The 12,232-nt window shown below is 46.8% G+C and overlaps 1 protein-coding gene across 1 annotated transcript; it reads right to left on the reverse strand.

Moving 5' to 3' along the window:
- Nucleotides 1–1,518: 1,518 nt before the first annotated feature.
- LOC309331954 (three prime repair exonuclease 2-like) lies at nt 1,519–11,425 on the reverse strand. The gene is made up of 4 exons (XM_081844554.1): nt 11,326–11,425; nt 4,959–5,039; nt 1,957–2,716; nt 1,519–1,668 (listed from the first exon to the last, which is right to left on the reverse strand). Exons 1-3 carry the CDS (start codon nt 11,408–11,410, stop codon nt 2,043–2,045), a joined length of 840 nt encoding a protein of 279 aa, XP_081700680.1. The 5' UTR covers nt 11,411–11,425; the 3' UTR covers nt 1,519–1,668; nt 1,957–2,042.
- Between the last annotated feature and the right edge of the window lie 807 nt (nt 11,426–12,232).

The raw sequence follows: 12,232 nt of genomic DNA on the forward strand, positions 1-12,232 counted from the left end.
TTCGGGTTATGAACTCCACTAACCTGGAAGTAGATGCTCCCGGTTGTGAACTTTGCCCCAGGATGCGAGTGGAAGTCATGCTCTGGGGGTGCAGCAGCAGCGGGAGGCCCCATTAGCGAAAGCACACCGTGGGTTATGAATGGTTACGAACGGACCTCCAGAACAAATTAAGTTCATAAGCAGAGGTACCACTGTAGACATATGGGAGAAGGTTGTGCCTTATCCCCCCCTTCCACCCCCCCAAATAAAAATGAATTCCCCTACAAAAAAGTTTGGATAAATTATTCTTGTTAATTCGTTTTATCACATTCATACCCTTTGTTTCCTTGGCAGTGCAATCTGAGGCATGTCTGCTCAGAAAACCCCATAGAACTGTGTGTATGGGACTACAGCCTCAGAGTTCAGAGCATCATACATGGGGCTTCCAAGCAGTAGCCCACCCAGACACTGATCAGACCCCAAGCATGCCTAATGTTAGCAACGTGGCTGCATCAAAGTACCTTTAGACCAGGGACAGGAAACCCTGATGTTGCTGGACCACAAATTTCTATCATCCCTGTTGGCCATGCTGGATGGAAAGTATGGAGTCCAAAGGTTAGCCACCCCCCTCCCCACAATAGAACATGTCTGGAGTGGGAAGAATGTGTCCTGGGGACTCCCTCTATCTGAAACAGGGAAGCATCATTGCTAAACTATACTACCAAATATCTATTTAGTACCTTTCATCCTTATAACACTCCTTTGCCATACGCTCCAACATTTCTCCAATGAAAATAGGGACATCCTAAGAAAAAGCAGGACATTCTGGGATCAAATCAGAAACCAGGACGGCTTCTCTAAACCCCTAAGCTATTTCAAAGCAGTTACAAAAGTAATTTTAATAACCTACTAAAATGTAGCTAAAACTTGTTTCTAGGCAACACTGGTTTCACCTTTTAAAAACTGCGCCCACCAGGCATGAGAGGTAGTGCCCAGTGCCCAGGACACATTCTTCCCACTCCAGACATGTTCTATTGCGGGGGGGGGGGTGGCTAACCTTTGGACTCCATACTTTCCATCCATCAGGCATGAGAGGTAGTGCCTTGCCCAAAGTTACCCATTGAGATTTATGGTGGAGATGTGACACTGAGCCCCACAACTCCAAGCCAGACACTCCAACTGCTGCATCTGCCTGGCCTTCCGAGGCTGGTCACTGCAGCGTGTTGCCAACAGGACTGGTTCTTTTACTGGCTCCAGATGCAGTGACCAAACCCATGAGTGAAGGATAGGAGGTGTTTATCCTAGCTGGATTACAGACAGAATAAGCAATACTTATGGCTCCTTCAGACCCTAGGAACCCCTCAGAACAGCAGTGGGTGGACTCCTATAGGGGCTGGGATGCAGGGCCTTGTGATCTATGCCGTGGTTCTTTCCAAGCCCCTGTTATCTCTTACAAACAAACATTCTCAGAGACTGTATGGGACCCCAGTGCTCCTTTAACAGGCAGCTGACCTTGAAACCCCACCCAGAGCCAAGGGGTAGATAAGAAATTAGCCACTTTATCAACAGGTGTCCAATACAAGATTAGAAATGCTGCAAACCAAGGTCTGGGCACAAGAAGAGTCCTTGCCATACACCACTAACTTCTCACAGTACAAAAGTCTTCCACATTTCCACTGCACACAGGAAGTACAGTGGTGCCCCGCAAGACGAATGCCTCGCAAGATGAAAAACCCGCTAGACAAAAGGGTTTTCCGTTTTACGAGGCGCTTCGCAAGACGAATTTCCCTATGGGCTTGCTTCGCAAGACGAAAACGTCTTGCGAGTCTTGCAATTTTTTTCGCTTTCCCCCCTTTTTCTAAGCCGCTTTGCCGCTAATAGCCGCTAAGCCGCTAATAGGGTTCCTTCGCAAGACGAAAAAACCGCAAGACAAAGAGACTCGCGGAACGGATTATTTTCGTCTTGCGAGGCACCACTGTAGCCCTGTACAGGAGGACACTTCAAGGTTTGATCTGTGTGGATGTGCACTTGTGGGGAAAGAGGTCGTGTCATCTTTCTTGCTATCAGTTCCTGCTTCTGCTTAGGAGGTACATAGGCTGAATCTCCCCCCAGCTTTGCGCATTACGAGCTGCCCATGTCATTAGCTCAGGGGCTTTGGCAAGAAACACTAGCAGAAGAGTGACCACATCGCCTTCAGCTGAGTGGGCCCTAATAGGCTCACGTCCATAGAAATGCCGGAACAGTGCCCCAAGCTGGTAGCTCATGCCAGGAGATCTTTCCAGCTCCTTCAAGGCTGGCAGTGTGTCCAGGCAGCCGGTGCTCGGGGGCAGGTCAGTGTCCACTCGCCACAGCTCTGCACGAAGCAGGGGGAAGTCAAAGCCAAGGCCATTGTGAGCCACCAAGCAGACTGGGCCCATTTGCCGCCACAGAAACCCTTTTAGTACATCCACCACACCGCGGTTGAAATCTGCTTTGCAATTCTCCTCCAGGTTTTGGTTGCTCAGCCCAGTAATCCTCTCTGCTTCAAGGGTGAAGGGCTTTTGGGGATCAACGCAGAGAGTGAGCTTGTCTATGATGCGGGGTAGCTGGGGGGTGCCCGGCAGCGGAGAGCACTGGAGTGAACGGCGGTGCACAGCAAAGAGGCAGAGCTCAGCCAAGCGAGGCTGGTGATGGGGCAAGCCGGTGGTTTCAAGATCGAGGAAGACAAATGTCTGGAAGTCCTGCAGAGCTGCCATGGCTGGCTGGCACAGAGGAAAAGAACATTAGAATCTTTATATACGCAAGCAGGGATTAAATCCACACCACCAGGCCATAAGGAAAAGCAATAACATGAGCGCAGTTCTCCCCTACATGTGGAGCGACAGAGCTTCAGCTCACACAAATGCCACAGCAGTCTCAGCTGCACTGCCAAACTTCAGAAGTCGCTCATCTCTTCACCAGAGGTAACAGCTCCACCCAGGCTTGCATGCATAACACTTCCATGCACAATTCATCAGTCCCCCACACCAGCAGTGAACAGACTGATAAAGGAGAAAATACAGCCTAAATACAAAAGTACAATAGAATAAATCGTCAATAAAAATATAAAACAGCAACAACCCAGATACACCACGAATTGAGCACAAATTGCATTTGTACTCCCACCACAAAACAACTCTCCACCCGAGAGGTTTCTCCCTGGAAACAGCTGCAAATGCAGCAAAGTTCTTACAATTGCTCTCCAGGGCAAGACTAGCCCGCTCCACCTCCTGGCTTCTCAACAGGCAGCAGTACACCTGGTGCAGGAACAGGAGCAGCAAAGAGGGGCCAGGGAGGCTGAAGTTGGCATTTGCCTGCCAGGCAACAATTGGTTCAAGGTGCCATTTGAAGGAGCAAATCCTTGGTATGTTGACACACTCTGTGGGCAGAGGTGGGGCATTCTGTCACTATGGATAAACTTTTAAATACACCAAAAAGGATTGACAATGGGATGAAGAAGAATGTCCCTCTGCGTACTACCTCTGGCCACCCCAGTCACAAAATCAGACTGAGGCATGAGCACAGCCAAGGTGAGGCAGGGGGACAGCTGCCCCTCCCTCTCAAGAGTTGTTGAGTTGTTTTGGGGAAATCATGGGTAAAAATATCCCCCCAAAAGGGGCAGACTTTGGTGGGGGGGCACAACCTCAGTTAACTGAGTACTTTCAATGCTTTAAAATGATTTTTGTCATTTTGATTGGGAGCGGCCCCTGCCCCCCTGGCTATGCCCATTCCCGGAGCAATGGGCAGGAGCCCTGGACCGCAGACTTCTCTCTCTCAGCAATCTATAATTTCACATCAGATCCAATAGGGTCCAAATCCACTGCCCATAAAGGGTTTCTGGAGTCACAGTGAAAAGCTTTCTGAAAAGTGTCATTCTCATCATCTGGCAATGGAAAAAAGCTCCATTCAATCCTAGTTCCAAAGGCATGCAAGAATGAAACAGCAGGAGGCATTATGTGTGAATGTAGCATGGAAACATGTAGAATGCTCTTCTTGTCACATGCACACACAACGTCACAGAACTAGAGAGTTAACTCAAAAGGACAACCCAGTGATGAAGGGAGTGCAGCGTGTTCCAGAAGACAAGTGGCTGGTGCTTTAAAAAAATAAGCAGAAGACGACAACAGGAGAGGATGAGCCTAGAGACACAACAAACTGCTAAAACTGCATTGTGGGGCAACATGTATTTTCCTCTCCTATTAGCAAAACTTACTGGGTTGTATCCAATGTTTGCTTTGAGAAGACCCATTGAAATTAATGGGCCAGCACTAATCATGTCCTTTAATGTCAATGGTTCTACAGTATGGCTTTATGTTGGATACACTATTCAATCTATTTATCTTTTGGTTTAAGCTGTTTCTAAGTGACCTTTCAAGACAGTAACATTTCCAAGGCAACATACATTGATAACAAGTATACAATTTCGTGAATCTCAAAGTCTAAAACATACAATTAAGTTGGCTGACAGGGGTTTCAGGATCAACAGCTATGCGAGCCAAATGGAGCCCCCTGGTCTGGGGCAGCAGACCTTTGAATACTGTGCTAAGTAGCGGGACCAAGACCAAGGGAAGGTCCTCACTCTCAGGCTCTACTTTGTGAGCGCCCACAGCCAGAGAAGTCCGGCCGCCCGGCCGCCAGCGGAAAGCAGGAAGGCTCAACCTGACGGGCTTCGGTCTAGGAAAACAATTTACATGCTATAACCCCCAATGCACACCGACAAACTCGGGAGCAAGTGCAGGCAATCATTGGGACGCGCTTCCAGAGGGGGAAAAGCAAAACAAAACCGGGGGGCAAATCGCACTCCTCCCAGGGTTTAAAAAACCGAAGAACAGAACCTTGCGATTTTCCTCTCCGCAGTTCATTTCCTCCACCCGCCCCCTTGAGCAGTGGAGGACAGAAGAAGAAGAAGAAGAAGAAAACTCCCGGGTCGTCCCCCCCCCAGTTGGCCAAGTAAAACTCACCGGATGATCTACAGCGCCCTGACTCCCCCAACAAACGCAGCGAGGACTTTGGGCGGCGCGCGGCAGGCTTCTCAAGGCGCACTGCGGAGAAACCGAAAGCAACATGCTCGGGCCAGCCCGGCCAGCCCGGCCAGCCCCCTCCGGACGTGACGGGGCGCGGGGGGGGGGGGGCAAAGGCGGCAGCTCCACCCGGCAGGGACCTGGGAAGCGCATCCATCAGCTCAGCAGCCAAGGGACGGGAGCTATTCGATTGGATGCAACCCCCTCTTTGCCCTCTGGAGGGCGCTTGCGTAAAAGAGCCGCTCATCTGGAGTCCCTAAAATGGGCAGATGAGTCACGGAATCCGGGATTGATTATCATTATCATCATTACAGATTGATTAATTTATGCCCCTTCTTTTCCCCGAGGGGTTTTAAGTGGTTTACACTTTCTTTTACCTTCTTTTCAGTCCCTCTCCATGACTAAGGCTGCCCTCCAGGAACCTCTGGGAAACAGAAACAAAAAGCATCCCAGAAGAATAGAAATGAAAGTGAAGAACAGAAACAAAAGACGGCGCGGGGGGGGGGGCGCAAAAGCGGCAGCTCCACCCCCGCAGGAACCTTGAAAGCGCATCCATCAGTTAAGGTGCGAAGGGACGGGAGCTATTCGATTGGATGCAAATCTCTCTTAGAGGGCACTTGCGTAAAAGAGCCGCCTATCTGGAGTCCCTAAAATGGGCAGACGAGTTACGGAATCCGGGATTGATCATTACTTGGCTTGCTTACTTACTTACTTACTTATGCCCCTGACTTACTTTCTTTTCCCCTGAGGGGTTTTTAAGCAAAAATTTTCAAAGTGGTTTACATTTAACAGCAGCAGCACTCAGACCTGAAACAGTAGAACCTTTTACCTTGGCGTTTGACAATTGACTTGAGATATATATATATTTTTAGGAGGCACCCTAGTTTTGAGATTTAATGTTGTTTTAAATTGTTGCTAATGTTGTGTTTAACATTGTTGTAACCTGCCCTGGGACCTCAGGGTGAATGGCAGGGAAGAAGAAGAAGAAGAAGAAACTAAAATAAATGAAATTACCAGATGAATAGGAAAAATCTTGCTGTTGTTGTTTAGTCGTTTAGTCTTGTCCGACTCTTCGTGACCCCCTGGACCAGAGCACGCCAGGCACTCCTGTCTTCCACTGCCTCCCACAGTTTGGTCAAACTCATGTTCATAGCTTCAAGAACACTGTCCCACCATCTCGTCCGCTGTCGCCCCCTTCTCCTTGTGCCCTCCATCTTTCCCACCATCAGGGTCTTTTACAGGGAGTCTTATCTTCTCCTGAGGTGGCCAAAGTCTTGGAGCCTCAGCTCCAGGATCTGTCCTTCCAGTGAGCACTCAGGGCTGACTTCCTTAAGAATGGATAGGTTTGATCTTCTTGCAGTCCATGGGACTCTCAAGAGTCTCCTCCAGCACCATCATTCAAAAGCATCAATTCTTCGGCGATCAGCCTTCTTTGTGGTCCAGCTCTCACTTCCATACATCACTACTGGGAAAACTATAGCTTTAACTATACGGACCTTTGTTGGCAAGGTGTTGTCTCTGCTTTTTAAGATGCTGTCTATGTTTGTCATTGCTTTTCTCCCAAGAAGCAGGCGTCTTTTAATTTCGTGGCTGCTGTCACCATCTGCAGTGATCATGGAGCCCAAAAAAGTAAAATCTCTCACTGCCTCCATTTCTTTCCCTTCTATTTGCCAGGAGGTGATGGGCCCAGTGGCCATGATCTTCGGTTTTTTTGATGTTGAGCTTCAAACCATATTTTGCGCTCTCCTCTTTCACCCTCATTAAAAGGTTCTTTAATTCCTCCTCACTTTCTGCCATCAAGGTCGTGTCATCTGCATATCTGAGGTTGTTGATATTTCTTCCAGCAATCTTAATTCCGGCTAGGGATTCATCCAGCCAGGCCTTTCACATGATGAATTCTGCATATAAGTTAAATAAGCAGGGAGACAATATACAGCCTTGTCGTACTCCTTTCCCAATTTTGAACCAATCAGTTGAGGATCCCCTTCATGGATCACTGCCTTGCCGTGGCGAAAGGGCTTGAATAACTCAGAGAAGCTATGAACTATGCCAAGCAGGGCACCCAAGATGGACAGGTCATAGTGGAGAGTTTTGACCAAACGTGATTCACCTGGAGCAGGAACCGGCAAGCCACTCCAGTATCCCTGCCAAGAAAACTCCATGGACAAAGACAACAGGAAAAATCTTACCTGCTACCTAAATCTTGTGCACCAGATGTGCATCCCTTTTTTTTTTTTTTTTGGAGCAACCAACATTCCCCCAGGTGTGGCCCATTAACACTAAAAGTGCCAGGGAGTATGGTCAGTGGTGAGGGATGATGAGGAACTGGAGTCCAACAACTGTCCCCCACAGGTCCCCCACCTCTGCTCTGAGTCACAGAAGCCATTTCTCTTCATATCCAAGAGATTGTCTTCTTCTCTGTGCCCCTCTAAATGAGCAACCCTTGACAAGGCCTCCAGCGCCCAAGGTTTGTATGAGAAAAACACACGTCCACAGTATTTGATCCACCACAGTTATTAAAACGAAAGCCTCTTGGTCTTAAGCTGAGCATTTCCCAGAAGCATTGTAAAACCTTTTTGTCAGGACCAAGCCTGGTCCAGAATCGGTGGAGGAGGAGGAATCTGTGTCCAAAGACCAGGGGACCCCAATACCCACTAGGGATGCTTCCCCCAAGGTCAGGGGAGATGGCAGACAAGCAACCTCAAACATCAAGCAAAGTGCTGGGTCCAGATGTCAGATGATGCCACACTCCTCACTGGGCAGGAACTCAAGTTGCAAGTCCCCTTGGCTTTTCCCAGCATGCCCACAAGCAGGCATGGGGATGGCGCTCTGCAGTAGAAGTATACAAATCACAACCCAGGCCCTTCCTCTGGCTTTCCAGTGGAACAAGGACTGGGTAAGTTCTGGCTGGCTGAGTTCCCAGGGTCAATTCAGTAAGTGGTATTCTATTTGGATGTGTTGCCCACCCTTTTCCTCCTTGAAAAAATACATCAAGCCTCATAGTAATTTTTAATATAGGGTCTGGCCCAGCCACCAGTACCACTGTCCTTATATCAAAAATATTTGGCTGTCCTAGGGCTTTTATTTTGAAAATACCCCATCCTCTCTTTTTTGCCATCACTGGAGTATATAAAGTAGAGTCTCCATTGGCAATGTGAAAAACAGAGAAGTAAATTTTGGAACAGCCATCATTTTAATTGTTGAAATTCTGCTAGATAAATATAATTGCATCCCCCCATCTTTTAAGATTGCTCATCATCCCTCCCCCCCAAAAAACCCCCAGCAACAACACACACACAATATTCTGTAATTCATTATTAGAGACTTTTTAGGATTTCTGGTGATCTAAGGCTCTTATTAGTCAGAGGAATGTCTAAAGATTTTGATAGTTCTAATTGTTCCTGGGGAGGGGTATGTTAAAGCACCCTAGATCTAGTGTATTAAAGTTTACATGTAACTCTGCTAGTACCTCAAATTCTACTGTCTCACTTTTAAAATTCAGGCTTCAGACTCTTTTCCTGCCAGACTACTTCAAGGGTCTGGAAACCAAGCCTTATGAGGAATGGTTGAGGGAGTTGGATATGTTTAGCCTGGGCAAGAGGAAACTGAGAGGTAATATGATAGCCATCTTCCTCTATCTAAAGGGCTGTCACATGGAGTTGGATGGCCATCTGTCATGGATGCTTTAGTTGAGATTTCTGCATTGCAAGGGGGTTGAACTAGATGGTGCTTGGAGGTCTTTTCCAACTCTACAATTCTATGATTATATTAAATGCGGCACAAGAGCCTTCCCTTTCCTCTTTTTTGAGTCATTAAACTTGGATAAAACTCAGAAACTCTTTGCATCAGCAATAATATAGGAATCAATTCCAATAAAGAACTATGGGTGTCCTAAATGTAATTATTTGTGTGTGTGCATGCCTGTGCACACGCACATCCAGCTAGTCAACAAGAGGTTTAGAGTGATCTCTGAGACCAGTGGCTGCCAGACAGCGTTTTCTGGAGAGGAGCCTTCCAGAGTCATCGGGCAGCTCCACTGAATGCTGCTGCTAACATTTGAAGATTTGGAAACCCAAGAAATACAAAGGTAATGTGTGAACAAATGAATGCTGGTGCCTTTTCATGATCAGAAACTGCCAAAGGGTTCCACTTCCTCAGCTACATAGAGCTCAACTTTAGATCCTCTTTTCTTCACTTTCCTTTGCCCTCTTTTCATTCCCTCTCCATGACTAAGGCTGCCCTCCAGGAACTTCTGGGAAACAGAAACAAAAAGTATCCCAGAAGAATAGAAACGAAAGTGTTGACAAGGTTCTCAGAAAATGGGTTGCAAAAATCCTTTCCTTGGGAAACAGAAATGTATACAGTATAAGTAACCATATAGTAGCAGAACAAGACCCACAGCTCCAACATAATTTAACATTTAGAGTACAGAAGTCCTTCGATATAGCGAAATTTCACATAATGGTGCAGACAATGAAGTCTGTATTCAAAGTATAAATAATAAAATCCCACCATGTAGAATTCAGCCCTTGGAGAGCTGCAACTTATGTGTCGTTTTTTCTGCAATAGTCCACATATTTTGGTACTGTTGCGATATTTGCAAAATCTGTAACGTTTTCCCTTTCTATGCAGTGGTGATCAGCCTGCAGCCAGCATCCAAGTCAAAAGTTATTTTGACCAAAAGTTTGACATGCACCTGTCCATAGGTTTAATGAAGAGAGCGGTGGAGACATGCAGACAGAACATTTTAGTATATTAGATATTTATCTATATATGGTTGTCCAATCTATAATAAATAAATGGTGTTCCCAAATTGTGACCCTTGGGACACTTCCTTCATAAATGGGAAAAGGCCCCTCTGTCCCCAGTGGTGTAGCATGGTCAGGTGGTACCCAGTGCATAAAATTTATTGTCACCCCCAAATTGAAATTATTAAAAGAAGGAAATATAAGATACTTACAGTTGCAAGTCTTATTTTCTGATTTATTTACTTAACATTGTGAGCATAAGCACTTAAAACCTGTTTTTCATGATGAGAATTTCTTATGAATTAATTTTTTTACTTAATTTCGCTCATTTGCAGCGCACTATTGATGTGGACTGCAGGAAGCTGAGGTGCTGTGTGAGTACAACTGCAAAAAACAAGCACCAGTGCAGATATGCACCCACTCTTAAAGAACTTAATTAGAACACAAGAAGAGCCAGTGGTGGAGGAAGGGGGTGCGGGGTGTGTGGGTCACCCCGGGTGTCATCACTGAGGGGGGTGACAAAATGACAAAAATATGAGGGTTTTTGTTAAAAAAAAATGGGCTCACGAAACACCTGTGGCGTTCTGCACCAATCTACTCCCCTTCCTACTCCTCTGCCTTCAGATGTTTTCTAAAAATCAGAGAGCTGTTTATTTCCTTGACATCTGATGGGAGGGCATTCCACAGGGCAGTTGCCACCACCGAGAAGGCCCTCTACCTGGTTCCCTGTAACCTTGCTTCTCTCAGGGAAGGAACCGCCAAAAGGCCCTTGGAGCTGGATCTCAGTGTCCGGGCTGAACAATGGGGGTAGAGATGCTCCTTTTGGTATACTGGGCCGTTCACAGGGCAGTGCTGAATTAAACCCTGTGGAGGCCCCTTGGCAGTCAAAATCTGGTCGGGGGGCAGGCCTCATGCGCACACTGGAATAACATTGAACTAAGAAAGCTTGATTGTCATTTTCTATCAAGATCAAAATATTATTTTGATCCATTGTCGCGGGACCCCTAAAAAGTGTGGGGCCCATAGGCCAGTGCCTACTCTGCCTATTTGGTAATCCAGCCCGGCCCCTTTGGCTGCAGGAGAGAGAAGAAACAAAAGTTGAGGGACGCCTCCTGATGCGCTGCAGCTGTTCCTCACAATGAAATGGAAGGCTCAACATTTGTCAGGCACTTTCGGATGCTCAGCAGCCCTGTGTGGTTACAACAACCCTGTAAAGTAGGCCAGTGCTATGTGCTCCCCAAATTGCAGCTGAATCCCTTGCAGATTGGCATCCAACCTCTGCTTAAAAGCCTCCAAGGAAGGAGAGTCCACCACCGTCCCAGAGAGTCTTACCATCAGAACGTTCTTCCTAATGTTTAGTCTGAATCTCCTCCCCTCCCCTCCGGAGCAGCAGAAAACAAGCTTACTACCTCTTGCAGCCCACAGATATTGGAAGATGGCTCTCCTCTCTCCTCTCAGTCTCTTCTTCTCCAGGCTAAACATACCCAACTGCCTCAACCATTCCTCACCAGGCTTGGTTTCCAGACCCTTCATCATCCTGGTCACCCTCCTCTGCTCACCTTCCAGCTTGTCAATATCCTTCTTCAAGTAGCCTGCACTGACTGGCAGCAGCTCTCCAGAGTTTCGGATGGGGGGGAGGGACATTCCCAGCCCACCCTGGAGATGCCGCCCAGGACAGAAGACCTGCAGAAGGACGCAGAACAGAAGTTCTGACAGAGGAGCATCACCTCTCAGGAGGGGCCACTGTTGCCACAGTGACAAGGACCTGCCCTCCTTTGTGACATCTCTTGCTTCTCCCTTAAAAGCCACCAACTTGCAGGTGGCCATTGTGGGTTAGTAGTGAGGCAAGTTGAGTAGTAGAGAGAGGAGTTGGTGGTGGTTGGAGACAATAAGGAGAGGGGTTCATTTGATTGTTATTTTGATTTTGATTTTGATTTCATTAATTACTTTTATCTGATTCGATTTATTTTGATTTTATTTATTATTTTACTTTTTATTTAAACACTTTTATTTTACTTTTTTATTTTACTTTCTGTTCTTTATTTTCATATATTTTTATTTTACATTTTTATTTTGTGCACATGTGCACATTTTGTATATATTTTGTATACAGTGGACCCTCCGGATATGAACTTAATTCATCCTGGGGTTCCGTACTTACCCCAAAAAGTCCATATATGGAGGCGGTGCTTCAATGCACGCACAAAGCGCACAGAGTGATTCTGTGCATGTGCGCACGGTGAAAACACTTCCGGGTTTGCCGCGTTTGTAACTCAAAATTACGTTACCATATACGGTACCTCGGGTAACATATCCTGAGGTACCACTGTATATTTATTTTGTGTAGAAAGGAGTAGTTAGGGGTAAGTGTAGGGTTAGGGCAGGGGTTGGGTTTAGGCTAAGTGCGGGGGTGGGGTCAGAGTTAGGCTTTGGCGGGCATTTTAGATAGTTAGCTAGTTTAGAGAG

Source organism: Podarcis erhardii (genome assembly GCF_964252035.2).
Source record: "Podarcis erhardii genome assembly, chromosome: 17".
NCBI classification, from domain to species: Eukaryota; Metazoa; Chordata; class Lepidosauria; order Squamata; family Lacertidae; genus Podarcis; species Podarcis erhardii.